General features: G+C 31.6%; 5 protein-coding genes across 6 annotated transcripts in view; 3 read left to right on the forward strand and 2 right to left on the reverse strand.

Moving 5' to 3' along the window:
• Positions 1 to 781: 781 nt before the first annotated feature.
• Positions 782 to 4,041, reverse strand: LOC107364615 (uncharacterized). The gene is made up of 7 exons (XM_015932042.3): positions 3,531 to 4,041; positions 3,274 to 3,438; positions 2,970 to 3,146; positions 2,640 to 2,795; positions 2,389 to 2,529; positions 1,922 to 2,315; positions 782 to 1,843 (listed from the first exon to the last, which is right to left on the reverse strand). Exons 1-7 carry the CDS (start codon positions 3,658 to 3,660, stop codon positions 1,048 to 1,050), a joined length of 1,959 nt encoding a protein of 652 aa, XP_015787528.2. The 5' UTR covers positions 3,661 to 4,041; the 3' UTR covers positions 782 to 1,047.
• Positions 4,042 to 4,616: 575 nt separating this feature from the next.
• On the forward strand, positions 4,617 to 6,241 carry LOC107364359 (perivitellin-2 67 kDa subunit-like). The gene is made up of 2 exons (XM_015931693.3): positions 4,617 to 5,016; positions 5,137 to 6,241. Exons 1-2 carry the CDS (start codon positions 4,702 to 4,704, stop codon positions 6,103 to 6,105), a joined length of 1,284 nt encoding a protein of 427 aa, XP_015787179.2. The 5' UTR covers positions 4,617 to 4,701; the 3' UTR covers positions 6,106 to 6,241.
• Positions 6,242 to 6,507: 266 nt separating this feature from the next.
• Positions 6,508 to 7,297, forward strand: boca (LDLR chaperone boca). The gene has a single exon (XM_015931964.3). The coding sequence runs from the start codon at positions 6,645 to 6,647 to the stop codon at positions 7,176 to 7,178; it is 534 nt and encodes a 177-aa protein (XP_015787450.2). The 5' UTR covers positions 6,508 to 6,644; the 3' UTR covers positions 7,179 to 7,297.
• A 1-nt stretch (position 7,298) lies between these two features.
• Positions 7,299 to 9,441, reverse strand: RagA-B (Ras-related GTP binding A/B). Of its 2 annotated transcripts, none has more exons than XM_015931963.2 (5): positions 9,194 to 9,441; positions 8,859 to 8,893; positions 8,250 to 8,639; positions 7,705 to 8,131; positions 7,299 to 7,629 (listed from the first exon to the last, which is right to left on the reverse strand). In XM_015931963.2, exons 2-5 carry the CDS (start codon positions 8,868 to 8,870, stop codon positions 7,526 to 7,528), a joined length of 933 nt encoding a protein of 310 aa, XP_015787449.1. In that variant the 5' UTR covers positions 8,871 to 8,893; positions 9,194 to 9,441; the 3' UTR covers positions 7,299 to 7,525. The 2 variants fall into 2 exon arrangements, with proteins under 2 accessions (XP_015787449.1, XP_015787447.1); XM_015931961.3 differs by having other exon boundaries at positions 8,859 to 8,917.
• Positions 9,442 to 9,565: 124 nt separating this feature from the next.
• Positions 9,566 to 26,029, forward strand: part of LOC107364550 (uncharacterized) — an 88,629-nt gene continuing 72,165 nt past the window's right edge. Inside the window, exon 1 of the mRNA XM_015931960.3 lies at positions 9,566 to 10,023. Coding sequence (XP_015787446.2) covers positions 9,876 to 10,023 — 148 coding nt within the window. The 5' untranslated portion in view covers positions 9,566 to 9,875. The remainder of the gene's footprint in view (positions 10,024 to 26,029) is intronic.

Here is a 26,029-nt window from a genome sequence, read left to right on the forward strand (position 1 = left end):
CTCAGTGAATTGTCCTGATGAAATAAGTAGCCAATCTAAAAAATACGAGTTGAAATTGCGTTTGAATATAAAGTCCAGAAAATTCACACTAATTTAATTGCAGTCAAACGTTGGTTAACTTCATCTAAAAGGTGTTTTTTCAGTTTATAGCCAAAATTATAAACGCGATGTTACATTCAACAATAAAAGCGATGTACAGCGTTTATGTGATAGTTAAACCACTGCATCGAGAAGTTATGAGATATAAACTCGAGGGCGAAGCCCGAGAGTTTTATCTCATAGCTTCGAGATATTGTGGTTTAACTGATTTAAACCACTATGTAATCTAATCTCAACACCTTTTTTTAATTTTCAAGACAAAATTTTCTCTTGGTTTTCCATTGCTTTCAATGGGTTTTCCTATTTTCATTTTAGGTTTCTTATCATTTTCATTTTCATTTTCATCAGTTCTAATCACTCTCTTTATCACTGTCTTTTGGTCAAACTGTGCATATTTGGTTAACAGTGTTAGTTAACTATTAAGTTAACCAATTTCAGAAAGGCATCATTTATACAATTTAATCATTTGATTAAATACTGGTTACCCTAAACGTAGTGGTTTAAATTATAATAATACACGAAACGTTTAAATTTGATTTCCTTCTAATGATAAAAAATCAATTAAAATGTTTTGTCATCATCTTTTTGTCAATTTCTTCTCAATTGATTGCGATGAAACATCAATTTTTGGGAAACTTTTTGGATCCAAAGAATACGATTAATTGTAAGTTAATGATATGAATTCTCAGGTTTCTTCATTGAATTTATTGAGCTTGTCAAAAAATACATTTAAATCATTGTAAAATTTATTATACATCGGAAAAAACAAGTGAGCATCAATATTCGAATTGTTATTACGTAGTTAAAGAAAAAATCGTGTTTTATATTAAAAATTTACCAATTTTTTACTGAATAATTATTATAAAATTTTTGAGATTTAGAGTTTCAGAGAAACCATAAAAGGCCAAATTGTAAAGTTGCTTTTCTTTCATGACTTTATCAATTTGTTCAATTATCTTCTTCTTGGGCAAGAAACCGCAACTCAGAATCAGCTGAAACGCTCGATCCAACAATCTTTTTATGTTTCTTCCAAAGGATAACAACACTTATCAGAGAAACAATCATGAAAGCACCAAGCAGTATTGAAATGGTTTCCATTTTAGAGCTCTGTGAGACACTCAATTTAGCCTTTTCACCATTGAATGTTTTTAATTTGACTGTTGAATTATTCGATCTGCTTGATATTATCGATGAATCATGAGTGTTTAGAGTTGTGGTTTGATTAATGATTTCTACAGAATCCAGTAGAGTACTGTTACTAAATGAATCAGTAGTATTTTTACTGACAATATCAGTAGAGGAATTTGTTTTGATCAGCTTTGGGTCTTCTGTTGTGAGTGTTTTATTAACCGATTCAGTTGTTGTGGTGACTGATTGTTGGGTCACAGAGCTTGTAGATAGAGATGAACCATTTATCAACTCAGTCACTTTAGTTTCCTTGACAGATGTGGGCGATGTTACCGGAAATCGTACTGGAATAATAGTTGACGAAGGTTTTGTAGCAGTCGTCATTAAAACGGGACTTTGCGTTGTCAGGTTAGTTTTAACTGTTTTCATTGGCTGCTTTGTAGTTGATTGTGTAGTTATAGTGGGATAAGTAGTGAAAAGCCATGTAAGAGTGGTAAGAGGTAGAGTAGGTAAGGGTGGCACATAGTGACCAGATGTTGTTGCAAGGGTCGATAAGGTTATTGACGATGTTTCATTGGTGTCATTTTTATCAAAGTCCATGAGGTCATCATTGTCTCTATAAAAATTAATATAAATATTAAAATGCAAGTCAATATTTAGCAAACATCTATTTCAGGAAAATTTAGTTACTTACTCTTTGGTTGAATTAGCTAAACAATATAATGAATAATCAGGACAGCAAGTATCAAGAAAAGTGCAATAGATAATACAACTACAAGAGCTGGCAGGTTCGAGAGCCAATGAAGATGAGCATCGATCTTTACAAGAAAGCCAATTATTTTTAATTCCAGTAAATTGTGCTGTTCGAGAAGCACATTGGGTAGCATCTTGAAGAGAGAAATCGTCGAAAGCATAAATATTTTGCCACGAACTGAATTCAAACACAATTTGCCAATCTTGGTTCAATTTTGGTACATAAACTTGCCCTGAAGTCCATTTACTATAAGCTTCGACAGGAGTAACGAAATCCCATGGAGTTACATCAGAAAGAGCAATCAGTTCAGGTTTGATGTATATTTTGAACGGAGCTGAATATACAAAAATAATTATCAAGATTAGAAAATTGAATGACATTCCAAAATGTTTCAAAAGGTTACTCACAAGGATTGGTTATTTTATCAACCTCACCGAGATGATACCAAAATACGAAACACGCTTCACTGTGTTTTGCCTCAAAAACGGGCGAGTACAAACGATTTACTGCCGTTGGTGATGTTGAGCTCCAAGCAAGCATCATATGACCTGATATAGATAAGATAAAACATTATTTACAAGAAATTATTTACTTTTATTAGAAACTTCGAATAATGAGTCAATTGTTGAGTCTATGAATGAAATGTAAAATGGTTCACCTGTTCCAGAGTGATCAGTTAAGGATAATATTCCATAAGGTCGGTATTGGTATGAATCGGATCCTGTCCAAATTATTCGTTCCGGGTCATCGGATGTCCATCCACAAAGGCTATAAGATTCAAAGTCGCATGAAGTCAATGGGTCCTTTAACGATTCTTTAATAGAGAAGGGAAAAGAAACAGAGTAAATGAATCAAAAAGTGTTTTTCACTTGATAAGTAATAACTTCATATGTTCAAATAAACATGAGAAATTGTTTCAAGAGCAGTGTTGGATAGAGATTGGGAGACCTCTTCAGTAATTTTGTAACCAAAATAATTAAAGACTTACTTTTACACATGTTAGAGATCTGTGTATAAGAGGCATTCCAATAGCGGCCATCACAATAAACAGTTGCTGAACCTTCAACCGAGTATCCAGGATTACAACTGATGGTCGCAGATACATCCCGATATGTAGATTTAATTATACCCTGCTTTGGTGCTCTAAGTTTCAAGCATCCAGCAGCTAAATGTAGGCGCAAAGCAAAAAAACATAATATGAGTAATCCATATGTTTTAACAAATAATGAGATTAAAAGCAAAAGAAAACAAATTAAAATCTTCTGTAAATCATGAGATTAAAGTATTCTAACCTGCACAAACTGGTATTTTTCCTGACCATTCATCGCCGCGACAATAAATAACTTGATCGCCAACCAACGTAAAGTTTCTCTGGCATCGAAATCGAGCGGTTCTCCTACCAATGCGTACATATCCATTAGCAATATCCAGTGGCGGACATTGGTTTGATGAATAAGCTTTCGATTTTGATAAAACGAAACAAGATTTAGGTTATTTCAAGAAACAAATTCAATGGAAACTTGAATTTTATTAAGACAAAAGAGCTCACTTCGAAAGAGTTGATACTCAGGTGGATTGCCTGACCAACGAGCAGCAGATGGGTTTAAAGTGAGAAAGGATAAATGAAAGAGAGTAACGATGGTTGTTTGTATAAAAGGGGCGCCTAATTTAGTTGACATAATGGATTCGCGGGCTTAAAAAGAGATTAGCAAAGATGTTAAAATTTTCGTGTAAGTTGATCGTATTATTTTCAAGTGAGATTAATTTGAGCAAATAGTTCATGCCATAATCACTTGTAGATTAATGATTAAATAAAATGTAAATTTCAATTCAATGTTATTTACAACTCCTCTTTGCCTCGCACTAATAATTGGTAAGTTGTCTTCCTTTTCCGATAGTTAACCACCAATTATTTTATCAATTAATTATTTCAAGTTTACATAGGAAATCCGTTTGCGAAGAGAAGCTTCTCTTCACTGATCAACTTTCTTGCAAATTGATATTTTTTCCGTTCCATGTGACTTCAACACTTCCATGGGCTTGTTCAATTGTAATCATCTAGATATTACTAACAATTAACTAATCGAAATAGCCAAAAATGAAAAATAATAAATCTTCTGCATAATAACATTGATCATTGCTGCATTATCATTGAAATTGGCAAATTAACTCTTTCAAGTCAACTCCTTTCATCAACTCCTATGTAAAAGTTAAATACTCAGAATAACCCAGAAATGGATTCAGTGAGATAATTAATCAACATTTGAAGGTATTTCATTATATCTGTTTATGAGCATTTAATCTGTAACCTGAACCCGATTAATTGCTTCACTAGAAACCATAACGTTCTCAAGCTATTGTAAAGGAAAGGATTTGCATTAAACTGTAAACAATGAGTCAAGAAGAGCAGACGAGTTTGGTTGTTTTTTATGGTTGTTGTTCATCTAACCATATTTGTTATAAATTTAAAGTTGTTATTGAAAGCCAATCACACCACAATCAAATGAATTAATCAATGACATGTTAACCATCTGAACGGCGATTCAATAAAAACCGGCCTAAAAACTATGTCAATCCACTAAGTCAGCAATGTTTGGATCCTGTTTGGTGAGTTAAGAGGTAAATTATTGAGCAATCATGGCCATAAGAGACGGTTAGATTGTGAAAATGTAATAGGCAATTAAGGTTGACAGGTTATCGTGCCTAAATTGCTGGAAACAATGTTTGTAAAGTTACAGCTTTTCTTTTTGTCTTCACTGACTTGCATCAGCTGTTTACACCATTCAGAAACAACCGAGTCTAATATCAACCCGAGATCTGATATTTCACCCTCTTCCTCTTTAACATCACAAGGCTCATCATCTTCTGGTCAATCAACGGCAACTGGTCCATCTTCATTTTGTGAAAATATTGTGCCAGGATTGGAAACAATAGCCAGAGGAGTTGATATTACAAAATTTGATCTACTACACGACTACGGTGTTGACGCTTCTGATGGATTTGCTGAAAACCTTTTTGATTTTACTTGTCGCAAGGTAAGTTTATATTCAACCATTTATTTAATTTCATAAAATCATTTCTCTTTCTTTCATTGTTCATGCGATGTTTTGATGAACAAATGAATTACTCAATTTTTCGCTTTATTTCTTTTCAAGTTCCGTAAGTTGACCATTGGCGGTAAAGAATACGATGTACCAGACCAAATACAAAACATTAAAAATATTGAACAACAGGAATCAACTGTTCCTCAAACCTCTGAAGTTCGTTTATTCGAGGATTTCCGTATTCTCAAGAATCATCTCTCCTCAGCTGTTGGTTTAGGCCGTACCTCAGCCAAAGGATGGTTTTCAGAAACACAGTCACTCTCACATTTTCAACGAATCATGATAAATTCATCCTACTCTTTGGTAACAATGGAAGCCACTCTACCTTTATTCACAGTTAACATGCCTTCCAAACTTCCTCTTCGTCGTTATCTTTCTGAATTTCTTTCCGATTACTTGGAACAAGAGTTGCCTGAAAGCTATGAAAGTGATCCAACTCGGTACCTTGATTTTCTTAAAACCTATGGAACCCATTATTTTCGGACAACTACACTTGGTGGGAGCATTAAATTTTGGTCTGAAGTTGAACCAGTGTTGAAAAATGGTTTACCCTCTGGTCAGCTTCAAGCTAAGGCTCAATCATTGTATGAAAATTTGTTGGTTAATTTTGGTGTATCAGATGGAAACACGGATAACTCATTGGACGATTTCTCAATGGCTTTAATGAAATCGACCCATGCAAGGGTTTATGGTGGAGATACTAGTCTATACAGGACTCGAGGATTCAAAGCCTGGAAAGATTCACTGGTGAAAGATCCAAAATTGGTATCAGGGTTGTTGTCACCAATAACTGATCTTGTCAAAGATAACAATAAACGACAGCAATTATCCAAAGCAATTGACATTTATCTGGCAATGGCCTATCTTCAAGAGTCTCGTCGCTTGTTACAAGTCTATCTCATTGTTTTACCAATCAAAGTCAAGGAAAATATTGAAAACTTGATGAAAAGGATTGATGCAATTCAATCTATGGAAATTGCGACTTACGATACGGTCAAACAGCTTTTAGACCAACTGTAATTTGTAATCTTAATCAAGGCAAGGTTGACATCCATTGAAAACCTCATTTTCAAACAAATTTAATTTATTAATTTATTTATTCAATTTACTTAATAAGCATTCCAAATTAAAAAATGGGAATTCTTCGATTTTCTAACTTTGAATCTATCATCAATCATTTCGCACTAATACTCGTACTCTAGTCAAGCCAATCGGAGCGAAATTAAAACGATCTTTTTTGTCAACATTTTATTGTGAAAATCGCCTTCATCAAATGCTTAAAATTTGCCGACATTTGTAACTTAAAGCAGAGCTGCTATCTATTGGGTAATAATTTAATCTATCTGATTTTGCCTTTCTATTTCTCTTTCGCGCGTGTCATTTGATTAAGCATTAAACATATGATTTAAATGATGAGTTTTAAAATCTTTAACAATGAAGTGATTATCAAATCTTTTGATTGTCCCTGAATTATATTCACCGTTTCCTAGCTGAATAATAATATTAATCCGTGTTCTTCTTGCATTTAATTGTGTTCAACTTTTTGATACATCTGCACAATGTCTTGTACAAAATACCGATCTTTTATGCTATTTCTAATCTTGTTTACAAACTTAAATTGTTTTTGCAATGGTAAAAAGGATATTCGAGATTACAACGATGCTGACATGGAAAGGCTATTTGATGAATGGGAAGAAAAGGATGAACCTCTGGAACCTGATGAGCTACCAGAATGGAAGAGAGAACCTCCGAAAGTGGATTTCTCTGGATTTAATTTCAATAATCCTGAAGATGTTTTAAAAGCTTCAAAAAAAGGGAAAACGCTAATGACTTTCGTTACAGTTTACGGAAAATCAACTAGACAAGAAACGGAAGAAATAACTGCTCTGTGGCAAACAAGTTTAATGAATAATCATATAATAGCTGAAAGATTCATCATTGATGACAATCGAGCTATATTTATGTTTAAAGATGGTTCACAAGCCTGGGAGGCTAAAGATTTTTTGGTCGAGCAAAAATATTGTGACCAAGTGATGATAGAAAACAAACCTTATTATGGTAGATACAGTCCTAATAAAAAGGATGAATTGTGATTGAATTTGTTAAATTATTAAATATTTTGGTTATTTTTTCAACCTCTTTTCATATTATACCGATAATTGTTCAAAACAAATGTTCCAAGCAACAATAAATTAACCTTATTAAACATCTACTTGTTATTTGTGTTTGATTTAATGAGAATTCACAGTATCCGAGTAGTCAGGCTTGAGTCTTTCAACCCTGGCCTGATTCATTGACAAGGACAAATTGATCGTTTTCATTTTAGTTTAACAGGATTGATTATTTGCATACACAAATATATAGTTTGTAACACAAAAATATGATGCACTTTTCCTTGATTTGAAATTTTTGAGGTATTCATTGATCTTGTAAAATTGATTTATCTCTTGCCAACTCCTGCCTGTGAATTAGGATTCTTTACTCCTTCCAATTTTTCAAAATGTTTACGAGCATTTTTAATGTTGACTAATGTTGCGGCAGCAGCTATAAGAGTATAGAAATAAAAGTTTAATTAGATTAAAATTTGAAACTTGAATAAATTTTTCATTTTCAACTTACGAATTGTCGCATCAGACATGACAACCATAACATAAGTATTAGGTGTGAAGATGTCAATAAAAGCAGCGAAATTTGAATTTTTAACGGTCATGCTTTGGAATTGTGCTGCTAATTTGCTACAACTAAGTTTGAATTGTTTAATTATATTGGAAACTTTTTCAAATCGATGATGATCACGATGATTTTTCCTTTGACAATGCGATATAACAAGGAAAGTAGCTCTTTCAAAAAGTAAAACTTCATCTGCTTCAATTATTTCAGCAAAATGTTTTAAATGTCGTTCAAGTTCTTGAACATTAGGAATTAAGGTGTAGACTATTTCAGACCAAGCTTTGTACAATGTTTCATCCCAAATGGAAGTTCGAAAACATCTACAATCTATCGGCTCAGAAAGTTTTTTCAATTCTGCCTCTCTATCAAGAAATATCTGTTGATGAAACAAAGTAAAATGGAATGGATTAAACATTAAGAGTTGAAAATTGAAAGTAGCGGAATTGTAAGATTTGTAATGAACTAAATCATAACTATGAAGAGTAAACCCTTACCAAGTCTCGTTTTTCTTCCGGAATGAGATCCATTTTATGAATTAGACAGAAAACTTTGGCATCGGGAGAATTCTGAAGAATGGCTTCTAAACAAGATTGATAATAGTGAATGTCTCTTTCAAGCTCTCTTGATTCAACGTCAAAAACATAAATTAGAAGCTCAACGTTTCGAAAAATATTATCCCTTTGAGAGGCAAAGTAATTCTCCATGAATGCTTCTTGACCACCGCAATCCCATAGGTTAAGTACAAGATTACCCAGAAAACGGACATGACTGTGTTCAACGTCAATTGTGGCTCCAAGTCTTCTTGTATCACGAGCAATATAATTAGCAAATATGATTGATCTCATGGAAGTTTTACCAGCCCCGCTTTTACCCATCAAAAGCACCTAAGGGAATAAATGGAAAGAAAAAACGAAGAGCGCGATAACAATAGGGTTTAGTTAATTGATAAGATAAGCAAAGTCAAATTAAGATTAAATTGCTATGAAATGGCAGATAACTCAATTATATCAGGTCTAACTGGCTAACAAACAATGACAGTTACTCCAAGTCTATCACGTTTAGTGTTGCTGTTAGATATTAATACATGAACAAAAATTACTCACCTTCTTCTTCATGATGATTGTATTCAATTAGTGGTCTATATAGTGCAAGAAAAAATAATCTAATGAATAAAAAAGAAATGAAAGCGCAAAAATATTAGAATAAGAGCTTTAAGAAAGACATCAACATCAACAAACGAAGAGACATAAATCATATGATGCAAGTGAAAGAAGGCGTAACTGAAAGCAACATCAACTCAATAAATATAAGGGATTAAATGAGTACAACGAGAAATCAAGTGATGACAAAAACAATAGCAGTAATTAACAGGGAATATACGAGAAGAAAAGTCACAAGATCGGCATTAAGTTTCCCAAGAAAAGCACAAAAGACTTACCAGAAACGAACAACAAAAACAAAACAAAAAACAGCAAAATTCAACTGGAGTAACTCGAAGTATAGCTGAGCAAAGGAAAAAACCCAGCAAAGTCTACTCAAAGATCAACTTAAACAGCTAACCAAGAAAACAAGTAAAAATAACAACAAACATAATGAACACTATAAGATATAAAAGATACAAACAATTTAAAAAATTAGATAAAAAGTGAGCAACAAAATTGTTAAAATGAAAAGGAATCGGGTTTCGTTTACCTTTGAACCTAGTAACAGTAGATGGCAGTAGCAATGTGAGACAAAAAGACAAACAAAAACAGTGACTGCCATCTAGCGTCAAGCTAACTACATGGAGTAAACTTTATCGTAACAGTTCAATTGCAAGTTGAACTTGTAACGGTGAATTTGAATCCCAATGAAATTGAACTTTTGTCAAATGGAATTTCAACCCTTTTTCATTGGCTAATTCAAGGTGAAACCTTTTCTTTCAATGTTTGTGATTACTCAACATTTAGCTTAAAAAATGTCATCTTTACAAAAAGTGTCCAAGACTGCAAAATGGTTGTTACCCATTAACATCTGTCTACATTGAAAAAGCCGGAGATCACCTTATTGTTAACAAGTGTAAATTAAATTGTAATATACAATTGACTTTGTTAGTGTTAAATACAATTGATATGTAACTAATGGAAATTAATAAACATCTCAATCAATTAATAATGTTTAACCATATTGGATTTGTAATATTAACAACTATAAGGTTATTTATTTGTCAACTCTACTTACCATTGATCTTTGCCTATGAAGTAACCCTTTTCATGGATCATCCTCTTGGTAAGTAAATACTCAATACTCAACAATTAACCCAACAACCCGAGTTAACTGTATATTGTTGACCAACATCAAATAAAGTGTGAATAATATTGTGATACAAGAAGAGGGAAAAGTGGAAACAATGTTTCATCCATTAATCATCTTTTCATCACTTTGCCAAAAGTCAATCTTTCAACGCGCTGTTTGGCCAATTGATGTTACTCATTGGTGTAACACATTGAGTTCATCTCATCATGAATTTTGATGTCTTTATGAAAGGTTGATTAAGCCTGATGATATCACACAGTTAAACATGTCAACCAATTTCACAGCAACAATGAATCCTTTGGTTAAAAGTTGACTAAAAATGTGGTTAAAAAGAGATTGACAAGAAATTATTTTTACCATCAAACCTTCATTTAATCACTCATCTACCTTTGATAATTTAACAGTTCAATGGTCAACCCTGAAACGAGAAACAAAAATGAACAAATGACAATTTTACATTTAAATTGGCTAAATTGTATGATTAAATTTCGAGTTTTCAATTGCACTCTTTTTTTGTTTGGATGAATCCAGTTTTGAGAGAAAATTTTCTCTATTGTAATAAATTCAATTTCAACTTGATTTTGATTACCTAGTGATTTGTATGATTTAACCATGTTTTCTTGTAATTATTAATATTGCATTATTTCCAGGCCATTGCATGTAACTTGCAATTTAACCAGTTGAAACTCACGAGTTAACCAGCCAATTGACTTGGAATGAAAAATTTGAAAGCCAAAATTGAAATTAGATAATCAAAGCAAAGTGATTTTGTTAAATTGTCGTAATGTAATAGACTGAGAAATGAAATTATATTTTGAATAAAGGAACCATTTTTTGGTAAAAATGTAAACCAAGTCAAGTTTTATAACAAGATAAAAATTATTCCCTAAAAGTTGAACAACAACTTAAATTGAATATATTCAACTAGAAAATAAATAGATAGAAATGTGTTGAAAAATGTAATCATTCAGTTGAACCTAATTTCAACATTTCACCATTCATTGCATGATTAACTGTTTCTGTGAGAAGAGTAAAATTCACTTTTGATTGTTGATTAAACCTGATTTAAATCACATTCAAAAGCATTTTCAAAGCCAATGTCAATTTCAATTAAAACAAGACTTTGGACAAACCAGATTTGCCATTGAAACCGAGCTGTTCATCATTTACAGTAAAACTTGATCAACGAATTTAAGGTTTTCATGAAAAATCGATTGTTCATGATGGTTCATCAATTATCTCATTTAGTTGACGAGTCAAGATTAATTGAGAAAAATTGTCTTTTACTAAACGCTATTAGCAAAGGTTAAGTTTGGAGGTTTTGTTGAACTTTATCACTTGAAAGAAATGCTGATTTTTGGATGAATTAAATGCTAATAAAAAGCAAACAATTAATATCAATTTTGATTTACTTTTGTAAACAATTTTTTGTTGTTTTTCCATTTTCGAATGAAAAAAAGTTCCAAAAGCATGATTGCTCAATTACCTTTCATTGTTATAATAAACATGTAATTTAACAACAATTGTCATTATAAACACATATTCCTATTGTTCAGATTATCATATTGTAATTTACCTGACAATTCATCTGTTAATATTCAGTTGCTTTTATATGTGAAAATAATACGGAAAAAATTTCTCACAATAAAAGAGTTCAAGTTAACAATGATTCCATTCCTATCATCATCATCATCATTTGCAACATATTTTTTCAAATCACTTTAGAACCCTTTTTTTGAACTATTCAAATGGTTTTCGTATCATTTTTGAGCAACAAAATGTTGAACAATTTTCCTTTTTCCATCCTCTGAATGCTCAACATTTCATGACTGATAATTTTGTAATAATGCTTACAGTGTGCTTCAATCCAAAACTTTGAACCAGAATATATCAACAACCAGAGAACGAGACCAACGAGAATTCAACGAAAACTCAAGCGAAAACGAAAAGAGAATTTTCGGGATTTTTACAGACGAATCGTTCGATCGTCGAATCGATCATTTATCGTTAGTTGATTAACAGCTGTGAAGATATTCAGACTTTCCAATCTTTCGATTTCGATCGATGTTGAACTGAAACTGTCGAAATGGTTTAATGAATTTTCTGAAAGTATTTAGCAACATTTGGTGAACTTTCGGTTCGACGAAGGATAAACGTTTGGATTAACTTTGAAACACACTGTATTGTTGCTATTCAGAACTGTAAAAAGAGAAAAAAACATTTCTTCCAAATGAAATTCTGTGTGATCTACTGAGCTTTCTTTTGCTTTCTTTTTCCTTCTCGTCATCATCTTTAACCTTGTGATCAATATTCAAATATATGCTCGAATCTCTTGAATCCATTTCAATGGGTTAACAATGAAGCCTTTTCAAGACGATCAAGATGAAGAAAAAGTAAGAAATAAAGAGATAAAAATGAGAAGAGCAAGAATAATAATATAACAGGGAATGAAGAAGATAAAGGATAAAAGGTCAGAACTTGAATAGATATTTGAAAATAGCTGAATATAAAAATAGTCACACATTTATATTGCAAATAAAAAGTTCGTATGCTTTTACCTTCATGACCAGAAGAAGAATTGTTATCAAGGGAATTTTTTCTTTTCTCTCTCTTTCTCTTTCTCTTACATCTTCATGTTCAGAGAAAATATTAGCCATGTAGCTTCACCTTTTGGTTCATGAAAGAAAAGAAGAATTTTCTGCAAAATAAAGTTAAATTGAATGGGAATCACCTTTTTGTGTAGTTTCTTGTTTCCCTTTTTCGTTCAAGTAAACTTTGCAAAAATTACCTTTTCTTTTCTTGCAAATGTTTTTTCCATACTTTCTTTTCTTCTTATTTCCCATCATGTAACATGTAGTGATATAAATTCAAGAATATGATGTGATTCTGTAAAGTTTCAACTAAAATGAGTTTCAATAGTCTACCTGAGATAACAAAACTGATTCCATCAACTCTATTCAACCAAAACAGGATTCAATATTAGGAAATCATTGTCCAGTTTACATAATATTGCGATACTTTTGACACTCAAAGAGCATTGAAAGATGAAAATATTTTGTCTCGATTTGCTTGTGGAAGCAAAATGGAAACAAAAAAAGACAAAAAACCTTTCCTAATATTTTAAAGTTTATTCCACTGTTGAGACTCTGGGTTAATTCCTGAATAACATCTGATCATGCTTATGTTGCTCAAGTTATTTTATTAAACCATTCAGCGGCATCTAACTTGAAAATTTACTATTGATTAGTAGATTATTATTACAAGACTGGGTTTTTCAGGACGGGAAATCTGTCCGAGTCTCTGAGTTCGAGTTCGCGAACTCTTCTTTCGAGCCAATCCAGGAACCGCTCCTGGAAGACCTCTCGAGGAAAACCACATAAGTTGCCCCCACATATTTTTCTGGGAATCAATTTCAATCGTGATGGTAAAGAACATCTTAAAAAATTTTGTCAACACTTATTGGGACCTCCACTTTATGCTCTGGATGTAATAAATATTGAAAGTGTTGATGAGATTCTTTTTGGATATTACGAAGTTTGCTATACTCAGACAACTTAACATGCTCTTCGGTTTGATTTTGTACCAGTTACAGCCATATCGATCGGAAGTTTCTTTATGAGAATAACCGACTACAACAGTATCATAACGAAATCAAAAAGTGGATTTCCAAAGTGGCTAAACTGAGTTTAAATCTTCGCTTCGCTTTGCTACGCTCTGATAATAAAGTTGATATTAAATTTACAAGTCACTAGCAAAGTAAATAATAATGCAAAATAATCCGATGATGAAGCTCAAGTTGAAACCACTGTTAAAGGCTCACCTTAATTCAACAATATTGACATTTTTTGCTTAACCTTATCATATGAAGATCAAATCAACGCATGACTTTGAATGACCTGTGACTTTACATCTTTTCCGATTATTTTCATATCAAATTATTAAATAGATTTGTTCAAACTCGTTGTCATTCCAATTTGTCATTAGCTCACTTATGGTGGCAAACTGTCGGTACTTCGATGAATGTTCAAATTGTTGAGCTTTCATCTTCAAAATCATTTCATGTTCAAATTTTTCAAAATTGTTGGCACCTCGACACAATAGTGTTTATATCTTGCATGATTAGTTTACTGAATTGTATCAATTTTCTGTCATAATAATGCAAAATAAATGATGTATTAAATTAAAATTGAAGAGCAAGTCTACAAACTGAGGCCATTAACTTTTATTGCTCAAATAGTTTATTGGCTCAACATTGCCATTAGATATTGTTAGATAAAAACATTGTTTGGCACATTAATAACATTACAAAGTTACCATATCATTTACATGTTAACCATAATCATGGTAGCTATTTACGATAACTATTTGATTAAATAACTAATTAGAGTGTAATTAACTTATTCAATTGTATCATTGTTGTACAAGAGAAAAGTAGTCATGAAAAGAGAAGCAAAGAGTTTGGAGGAAAAAAAAAGTTTCTATAACGTTCCAATCAATTCAATATCAACTCATCTTTTGTCTTTTTTTTCATGCAACTTTCATCCTTGCCTGTTATTTGTTTCTTATCAGAATTTCCTTGAGGCAAAGCAAAATGTCGAAAGAAAGTTTCCGTCTAATGAGTCTATCGATTTACCCGAAAAAGAAAAAGAAGAAGCAAGTAACGTTAATCTCAACAAGAATACGAATCATTTTTTTCCTTCTATTTGCCCAAAATTCATCATTCTTTACCTTTAATTATATTGATCAAAGTTGTAGTTACAAAGGCAAACAAGAAAAAAAGAGTCAAAATCTGAATGTGAAAATGTCAATGAGTCAAGAATATTGTGAATCGGAAAAAAATGAATCAAGATGGAAATGATTGAAATGGTAAAAAAATGGAATCAGTTATTCATCAGCTGCAAGCTATTCAAAGATGAATATTCTGAATCCAAGTAGATAAGAGTTAATGGTTGAGATAAATAATCATGAAAACAAAATATTACTATTTATGGAATGGGAATAACATTAATAGCTGACCGTTGAGCAAAATTAATACAACTTATGAAGACAACAAGATGATTAGAAAAAAAGAAAAAAATTCTTTCTTCGTTTTCGTTCATTTTCCTGATCCATGATATTATAATGCTCATGATTTTGCAATAGTCGAGTTTTACTTTTTGATAAACTCTGTTCATCTTAAGCCTTTGGTTATTTGGATTAACTTGCATTTGTATTTTGTGTTTCTGTATATGAATAACAGCAAATGGAGAAACCTTTTTTTACTGTTTGCAAAGCTCATTATTGTAGACAAAAAAGGCTACAAAAAGTAGAAGAAAAAAAATGAGAAAAAATGCGATTTATCATTTTCTCTTAACACTTTCTTCAACCTCATCTTTGCAAGTTTATCCATTCTGATGAGCATCATGTAAACCCTCTTGAGCCAATAACAATAACCTGAAAAGTTTATCCAATCCTATTGAACATTTTGTTAAATACGCCACTGATTATCATGATAACATCATTTAAGTTTTCTCCTCATTCCATCCATTTAATCTAACATTCATTGTTATCATCATCATGATATTATTAATCATGTTTATCGTCAAGACAACTTTTCGTGAAGAAAAATATTGATCAACATTTTCGTCTCTTTTTTCGTTAAACAACAATTTTAAACCTCAAAATGGTTAAAACTTTATCATTGATTATTATTGATAGCATTCGTTAAAGATTCTGCCATGATAATCATGAGAAATTCATTGATCGAAGAAGGGAAAAAGACTGAAGATATCAATTTGTCTAAAACAATTTCAATGTTTAATAGTCGATTATGTACCAATAGTCGACTCGCTTCCCTTTTCGAAGTTAACCTAAAAATGTTTCAACAGGAATCATCAACTTGATTTGTAGGCATCATTATTTGATTATCATGCCAATTAACTTTCAATCTTTCCTCAGTCTTGCCTTTAATCAAACTTAATCTCATATTTAGCTATTCAACCAGTAAATATTTTTTTCAATTATATTACGATAATGGTGAAAAGCTCAGGGCAACAATCATTTTGTATTTAATGTTTGCTTCGCGCTCATTAAATATTTATCTTCATCTTATGTATTTAACTATCCCAGCATCAACTTTATTTCAATCATTCCTTCACATCAATTAATTATGAGCAAACCCTGAAAAGGGAAAACATTTTCGATTTATCGAAACAAGTCAAAAATTCTTCAAGTTAATTTGCAAAAAAACAAATTTGCGAAAATCTCTTTACGGAAAAATGCAAAAGAACTAATTTGAAGCTACTTTTGGTTCAATTGTGAAAATCGAAGTGAACTTTTGTACAGCCTCAGAAAATTCGTCTCGAAATACATTTTTTTGCTGATCATTGAAAGTTCAATCAGAAACATTCTTTGAAAAAATCTTCTTTCTGTAATAAGATCGATCGAAATGCAAACATTGAAAACTATCGACCAAAGAAATTTTTCGATTGCGCTTTGACGAAGTTGGTTTGGATTGAAATTTTCAACTGAATTTTTCTTTTTGAATCGAAAGCAGCAAGTTTAAGATTTGATTTTATGTAAGGTTCAATAGTAACGGAAGTGCGAACATTGCACTCTATTTTATCGAAAACTGTGGATCAGGAAAATTTCATGATTGCACTTTAACTGACCTAGACTGAGATCTAAAATAGGTTAACATTAACTTGTCTTTTGGATATTTGCTGTAAAGAGATTTGCTCAGATTTGTTTGCTCAATTTAACCGAACCCAAAAATTTGTGATCAGATTCATTGAGAATTGAAAAGTTGCCTTTGCAAGTTTTGTCTCGTCAAACGAATCCATTTCACTGAAAAAGTAATGATAATTGAAAAAGTTTGTCTCTGTTTATCTTGCTCGAGTACTTTTGTGAAGTTTTCAAAAAAAACATAAAATCTTGGGATTTTCAATTAAAAATGAACGTAAATCTTAATGAGAGAAAAGTTTACTTAACTTTCCATGGATTCCCAATGGGCATTAACTGTTTTATCAACTGAAAGAGCTTAAACATGTTTGTGGGCTTAGACAAAACTAAAGATGATAACTTACCAAAATAAGAGAGTTGCTCATGATAGTTGCATGTGCAAACTGTAAAAACTAGATTATTCCTGAAAACGGTGAATAGCAAAAAAAAGGAGAAATGAAAAGATGAAAGAAAAATGTTTCTCAAAGTAGAGCTGAAAAAATCTGTTGCAAGTCAAATTGTATTATAATAACTGTGATGTGTTTTTTTGTTGTTTTTTGCCTTCTTTCTTGTTGTTCATAATTATTATCATGGAAATCTTGTGAGTGGGCTTAATTTTAGTTTCATGGTTGCTCGCCTTTGGCGATAATTGAAATAGACTAATTATCAAAGTAAAAGTAATAGCAAGTTAATTAATACCGTAATGAGAAGCTCAAGCAAGTAAAAAGATGATGATGAAAAATAAATAAATAAATAGATTGAGATAAACTAGGCAAATGAGAGTAGGAAAAAATCTGATTAAACAGACTGTGAATTTACATGGAGGAAGTGAAAGGTAAAAATGAAAGAAAATTATTAATCCAGAAAATGGTTCATGAGTTGTGAATGAAAAGAGTTGCTCATTTTTATCGAAATTTTCTTTCCTCTCTTTTCAGCACCAGAATATGGATTCAGAATATGAATATTGCTATTTTGACAGATTTTTTTCTTCTGCTGTTTCTTCAACTAAAAGTCAAAACAAAAGAATCAGAATTTCAAGGTTTATCGAAATGTTTTTTTGCTGATTAAGAGATTGAAGTTCTAGAAAAAGTGCAATTTTTTCTGTTATCAATTGGAATAAGATGAAGAATTGATTTATTCACTTTCAACTCTATTCTTTGATTTACAAAGATGCAATCGTCTAAGGTTTAACCTCAAGTCTCAAGTCTCTACGATCATTGGTGAACGAAATGAGCGTAAAGCGAATAATCTGATTAGATCAAAGTCTAATGTTAATCATTAATTTATTTTGCATTATTAATGTGACAAAAATTTTTTAACCTGCACTGATCAAAGATCTCAAAGGTAGAGATTAAAGTTTAAAGTTTTGTAATACTAATTTTAAGTAAGCTTTTGAACTGTTTATTCATGTTAATCTTGCAACTTAAGCTGTTGGACAAGAATCGTCAACCGATTCGTCAAAGGCTAAATGGTTAACTTGACTGATTAAGGATTTAACTTGAATCATCGGTTTATTTTGCATTATTGTGAAAACATTGAGCAACTATTGATTTTATCAAATGATGAAAAATTGACTCAACGTTAGTGCTTATGGTTCAACAGTTTCAAAAAGTGGTGGATCAAAGTGGACAATTTGGTGGACAATTTTGTTGAGAAAAGTCTCTTTAAAAAGTGATGATGTTTGATTTGGTAAATGCGGTCCGAATGCGGAAAAAAGCCGGGCCAACTTGAACTTCATTTTTGTCGATGCTAATGGCCTAAATATGGCGATCAACTGATTAAAAAAGTCACTGTCACTGTAACCTTTCTTTATGTTCAATCAAAACGTTTGCCTTAAACCAACAACTTTGATTATAAATTATTTCAAATTGATGAAATTTTTTCCCTAAAATTCCGTACAATGATACCTGAAGTGCTAAGAAATAATTAGCAATCAATAGAAGAAATTGCTTTTGTTAAGGAATAATAACAATTTGAATAAAAATTTGCTTCTTTACGATTCTTTGCAAATTGCAAAAAATCAATAGTTGAAACTGTAAATGAAAATTGTCTAACATAATGACGAAGCAAAATTGGCGTCATTTGATCAGATAATTCAACAAATTAAACTTCTATAAAAAGATTCAACGTTGGCAAAGTGGTGAAAATGATTCAAAATAATCTTCTCATTGCAATCTTATTGCTCTCTTGATTATTGAAAATGTATTTCCATATGAAAGACGTTCATTTACCATTTGTTTTGTTGGTAAATTAATTTCTAGATTTTCTTGGAGCGCATTGGTTTGGTGCTGCATTTATTAATAACAATTTTAATAAATCTACTTATCTTGCCATTTCATTTCATTACTTGACTTTTTCTGGCTCTAAATGATACCACACTTGGGAATAATTGAGCTTATATTTTCATATTTTGCTTACTTGAAAAAATCTCTAAAATAGTGCTCATGATAATGACGATGATGATGATGATGATGAAGAAGGGGAGGAAAAGTGACTTTTGATAAATTGAAAGGTTCGCAAAGATGAAGAGCGAAACAAGATGAGCTGCTACAAGGAAATGTGAATTATCTTCCCCTAGTGGCCTTCATGTCTTTTCACCATCATCTTCCCCTTCCATCATATCTTTCACCATCTTTCCTCACTATTGCACAGAAAATGATTCTCATCCCTCTCATCATCATCCCACTAATATCAGCATAAAGATGTTAATGATTTAACAGGCGAAAAGTGAAAGAGAAAAAAATGAAAAAAAAAGATGAAGAGAATGAAAAAATGCTGCCAAATTATTTTCACAAATTATCTGACAAAGAACTCATGGTATTATAATTATTACAGGGAGGGTGAGAAGGAGGAAGATGGGAAAGATGATGAAAGATGAAATGAGCATGGAAATGTAGAGCGAAAAAGGTTGAACGAAAAAAGAGTTTTCCTTCTTCTTTGGTTGGGACTCTATTTTCTGTGCCTCGCTTTTTCCCTTTAAACATATTTTTCCAATGTTGAAATATTAATCATGGAAACATTAAACATTCTTAGCATTCAAATATTAATTTGATGATATTAATGATAAATGATTTAGGTAATGAGCCTCGCTTTTTTTTAATCAACAAATTTTGTCTTTTCTTGATTCTCAAACATTCTCAACCTTTCGTGGCCAATCTTTTGCCATCCATTATTGATCAACATTTTCAATCATTTTCCATGTGCTTTTAAATCGTCTTTCATGGAATCGATAAAAGTCAACATTTGCTCCTCTTTATTTACCTCTTACATGATTCACATCAACAGATTTATCCCGAGGGTTTACCAGAATTTCTTTCAAAATTTTAGTCAAAAAACTAAATTTCGATCCATGGTCCATTCCGTTCAACAATGATACTTAACTTCAAGTTTGGAAAAATTGATTATTGAAATGGAAAAAAGATTTAGAATAAAATTTTCATCAAAAATCGATTGAAATGAAATCTAAGTTTTCAAATTTTCCAAAAGTTCGTTCGCAATTCACTTTTACATTTCAATTCGATTTTTTATCGAATTTCATTTTCGATTTTTTTTCACTCCGGCACAAGCTCAAACCGCTACCGAAGCTACCGAACTCGATAAGAACCGTCGAAAGTCGACTCATCGTTCAGAATGAACCAAGAATATAAACAAAAAGAATTTCGAAAAAATTCCAAAACTCTGAAAATTTGAGAAAAATTGAATCGATTAACATTAGCTTTAGATTTTTGATGAATTTGAAAACAACATTTTAATAATGAAATGCTTAAATAGCAGCCAATAACATGAGGTGAAGAAAGGTTTGAATAATTTGGTGAAAGGAACAACAATAAAAGATGAAAAAGAAATGAAAAAAAGAACAGAGAAAAGGTTGAAATATTTGAAATGAGCTAAATTATTTCATCAGGTTTGAGGGAAGGTTAAACGAATAAAAAAGGAGTTAGAATTTTGTGAATTGAATGAAAGTTGCCAAAATTATGATTATGAGGAATGAAGATGATTAAGATGATGATGATGAGCATGATGAATGTGAACTTTTGCCTTCTTCTTTCAGGCCTGTTCAAAGCTTGAGGCAGTTAATCTGGTAAAAGATATAATTCACGAAATGAGTTGGGAAACGATGGGAATGATGTAAAGATGATAAAGGGATGTTACTACGTGTAAGAAATGAAACTATTAATTTAACTTTCAATTGATATTAAACTTGTTCAGTTGAATGAATTTTTGTTGAGAAAACTTTCAATGAGAATTCATTCAACCCTGTTTTTTATCCTTTTTTCCTTGGAACTTTTTCTTCTTCTTTTTTTTGTTCTTCCAAAGACATTTTCTTATTCCATGTTTATAGTCATTGTCATTACTTGAGTAAACATTAAACTGATAACGAAACGATAATTAATGTATAAAAGTTTCATTTGTCAAAATTCATTGAAAGAATGTCAAATTCAATCAAACAGTTTTCTTCATTTCCATCAATTTTCATTAATTTCACCAAACAGTTGAATTGAATTGAATGTAAATTAGAAAAAAATGTTTCGCAAAAAAAATTCGTCCACTATTTATTGAATTGCAATTGTTCAAAGTTGCGAAAAAAAAGAGGTTCAAAGCAAACATGGAAAATGATTAATTGTATTCATAATGGTAAAGAAAAGTTCAGTAAAGTTCAAAGTGAAAAGTGATGAAAAAAGTTACATTTTCATGATTCTTTTCATATTTGACTTTAAATTAAATCGTAATTACTATCATTTAAAGAGTCGAAACAATCAATAAACATTTCCTCTGCTAATGATTGCAACAATAATTGAGACAATTTATCATATTTGGTTGGAAAAATAATGTTTGATGGAAGAAAAAAATTCAACAGCTAATTAAGATTGATAATAACTTTGGCTGTTGATTCATTTCAAATAAATGCAATTAAATGTGAAGAGAAAAGCGAAAAGTGTAAACCTTTGTTACCTGAAGCATTTCACTTTTCAATTTTGGTAGGTAATCATGATATAACCATTGTTCACTTTCCATGAAAACATTTTGCATTCCTTCACTTGGAAATGCAATTTCATTTAAAGTCAACCTTTGGTTCAATGGTAAATGAATTTTCAGTTTTGACCATTTCTTTTCTTCTTTCCGTCTCTTCAGTCTGAACCTTTTTGTATCAGATTTGATTGATACAATTGAAAAGCTATTCAAAAGATTACAGTTATACTCATCAGAAATGTTAATTGAACAAGATTGCTGACAATGTTGAGTTAACTTGCCAAGAAAATCAAGATTAACTTGATTAGCTGGAAACGTGAGAAGCATGGAGTTAATATTATTATTTCAACAGAAACCAGTCTAAAATAAGGTCTTGGAATGAGCTGTAAAGAGAGAAGAAAGCGAAGAATGAGAAGAGAGAGAAAATAGGCTAACAAGCAACAGAATCTTATCGGTGTTAACTTGTGAAACAGTTAATCCTTTCAGTAAAAGTTTATCTTCATTATAATTCAAGTCTTGATTTATTGATTCAATGTATCAAAATGCTAGACGAGAAGGGTAAAAGAGTAAAAAGTGAAATAATTAAAAACTCGACATTATACAGGTAATCATGAAAAGTGACATGTAAGATGAACTCAGATGATTGAGACGATTAAGCAAAGCGAACAATTGTAATTCAAGTTTATTAGAAAAAAAAGTTGAAAGATGAAACCATTTCATTCCAAGTCTTAATCAGAGTCAAGAAAATGATCCAACAGAGAATCTTGAATTTTCACGAACTTTCTGAGCAATCCCATTGAATTCCACTCAAAGATCAATCTTTCACATGAAATTTAACGAAATCGAAATTGAAATCGTCTCCAGATTTTTCCCTTTTCCATGTTTTCGAGTCAAAAACTCGACCTTTTCTTAGACCTTAACAGATATCAAGAAAGTTTCCGATTCAATCTTTGCGCCTCTATGTAATGTACTTAGCAAGTTTATCTTTGAATCATTTTGCTTCTTTTGAACTTGATCATTCACTTGCTGAGTAAAACGGTAAAAGTTGAAGATAAGAAAATGATTGACTTGCCAATCATTTCAATCCTTTTTTGTGATCCACTTTTATGCGCGAAAAAAGCTTGACCTCAAATCAATTAAAATAATATATTGATGTTTGAGTCAACATTTTGAGTCAATATTTTCACCTAAAATTCATTTATCTTGCAACTGGCAAATGTAGCCAACAAAAGTGAACAATAATAAACTTAACCAAACTCTGGAAGGGAAGCAAAAACAAAGTCAGGTTATTTTGGACTATTTCATCCAATTCAACCTTTATTTATCATCATCTTTACAACTCATAATTGTCTTCCTTTTATCATCCCTTTACCTCTAACCGTATGATTTATAGCATTTAACTTGTTTAAGCTTTATTGTCATTAGCTTCTTACAATCATTTATATGTAATACTATTTTTCCTGTTAATATTTCGTCGGTATAATAAACAATCTTGCAAAGTAAATTGATTGACTCGACAAAACACACAAAACAAATTCAATTGTTGATTTGTTTCATTTTTACGAATAATCATTTCTCGTAAAAAAAGCTTCAAATTTCATTTCATTTACGCAGCCAAATGCCTCATTTGGTTACAATAATTTCAAATCTGGCAATTAATTTCTTCCATTTAATAGTCAACATTGCAACATTTGCTATTCGTTTAAAATTTAACCCTTTTGTGTCTACAAATTGCGACTCTTGTAGCTTGGATTGATATCAGAAAAACTCAACAGATTTCAATGTAATCACGATTATTGTTGACTTTCAATGGAAGGTTAGTGAACAGTTTTATTGAGAGTTGATGATCTTTTGATATCATTTGACTTTATTGATTTTCCACTTGAAACTCTTGATGTTATCTGGAACAATTTAAAAATTCATTTTCTCCACTCGTAACTTTATTTCCATTGCTAATCAAATAGATAGTTGAGAAAATTTTGCTGATTATTCAAAATTTACTTCAATCGAGTTCATTGAATCACTTGCATAGAAGATATTTTTTTACAAAATCTCATCTTCATCATTTCAATACTTTTACCTTGTCAGCAAAGAAGCACAATTGTCCAGTAAACAAGAAGGTAAAAGGAAAAATTGACAAAAACTGCAAAATCGAATGAAAAGGCAAAAAAGAAGTGGAAAAATGGTTAAACCAGAAAAGGTTGAGCGAAACAAAACACCAAATTAAACATGAAACAATTGAACAAGAGATTAATTTCTGTCTTCTTAATGAACTAAATACTGAACCATCTTGACTCCCTGGTTTACCTGATAACTGTTGGTCCAACAAACACAGTTCAACCTTTCAATCGAAAAATGGAAGACAAAAAGAAGAAAAAGGAATAAATGAGAGATTCAGGTGTAAGGTAGAGTTACCCAAGATTAATTTTAAAATCATTTATTTATGTTAGGTTAAGTATTTCAATACTTTTCATTTTTCAATTTTTTATTAATCCCTATTAATGACGTATTTATATTGTTTATGGTTGTCACAGTTATATAGTCAAGGAGACTATGTCAGCTTTCTTTCCTTTTCCTTACAATTGTCCCTATTTCCTTCCGTATTTTTTAGTATAAATAACTGGACAACATGGTCATTAATTATGTTAAGTTATTATGAACATCATAGTTTTCAAACTAAAGCCTTATTACACTCAAGTTTAATATTTGACCAATGTGATACGCTTTACTCTAACTAGTTCATCTTTTCTTAATTTCATTTCTTATGTTTAATAAAGTATTTCTGTTTAAGTAAAACTCTGTGTTTTCCCTAATTGAGTATTCCAATACTCTGAGTTAATTGTTACGACAATTAAAGTAGTGAACTACTTCTGACCTTCATGCTGTTAGTCTGCCCTTCAAGCTTGACATTCCTGCTCGACGAAGAGATTCTAACCTTCCTGTTTGTGCTGCTTCTTCTTATATATTTTATATTAAGTACTGTTGGTGCAGTTAGCTCTTTCCTGATTTAAAAGTATTACAATACTTGGTGGTGGTGCATTAGTCTCATCAGATTCTTCCTCATTTTGATCTTTCATATCAGCCCGAAAGACTCATTAGATTCTTCTTCATTTTGATCTTTCCTAATCTTTCCTGGCCAAGATACAAAGATTCCAGAGGCTAAAATAAGCTGTTGAGAAGTGCTTAGTCTAAAGTTTAAGTACGCCAAGTAATAGTGCAGTTAGAGCTTTGGAAAGCTAATTGTTTAAAGATTGACCAAAGTGACTAGTATTTCAATACTGTTGGTCATAAAGTCCTGACTAATCTCAAGTGAAAGACAAAGACTTTGGTTAACCGTGATTAAAAGATTGTAATCTTAGAAGAAGTTAAAGTCAATTTATTTTACAACTTTATTTAAACTTGTATCGATTTGCAAGGTGATCCTAAAAGAACCTGAAATACTCAGGATTTGAAAGGCTGAGTTAGTCTTCTGAAAAGTTAATAAAGAATTTCAATTCTAAGTTCTGATTTAATTGTGCTGAATGATCCCAACTACCTTTCAAATGGCGACCTCGGCAGGATTTCCATGTGATACTTACGAGTTTGAGTATTGTTTCAACCTGATCGTTAGCAATTTAAAAAATCTGGACTCAAAAGCAATGAGTAAATTCCTGACGAAGTGGAAAATCAATTTTATTGACAATCCTGAAGTTATTAAGACTCAATTTTTTGATGCTGTAGCAACCTTGTTTGCTTTAACTAACTTTCCTACGGTAACTCAAGAAATTATGGAATCGACTGAAGTCGATCATCTTGACCAGATAAAAATCCCTCAATGGGTCGAAGAATTCAGAAGTGAAGGTATTCCTGAAGCCGATATCAGGCAAATTGTGATCAAAGTTGGTGTTGCACCAAAGCATATGAAGCTCACTCCTGAGGCTTCTATTAAAAGATTAGCCATTGGCTCGCCAGCTAAACGGGTGCTAACTCAAACTTTGAAAGAGTGGAAACAGAGTGATGTAGCGACAACATCGAAAATCAAAGTCAGACCTGATGTTGATGTAGACGATTTGATTGCTTCAGATTATGAAGATACTTTATCTCATATAATCGACGATGATAAAGAAATGAACCGTGAAACTGATAGAAATCAGTTACGTGACCGAAGTCACAGAAGATCCAATGTACGCAGATCAAGTGTGCGAGAATCTCGAAAATCTACCGATGATGAAGACGATGAAAGTGATTCAGATATTCACCGACGCAGATCATATCCGAAATGTAAACCAAAGTTACCAGTTCTACCAACTTTCAATCAAGGGATGGATGC

This window comes from Tetranychus urticae, chromosome 1 (assembly GCF_039701765.1).
Source record: "Tetranychus urticae isolate SD_2017Ah chromosome 1, NJAU_TeUrti_SD_1.0, whole genome shotgun sequence".
Classification (NCBI taxonomy): Eukaryota; Metazoa; Arthropoda; class Arachnida; order Trombidiformes; family Tetranychidae; genus Tetranychus; species Tetranychus urticae.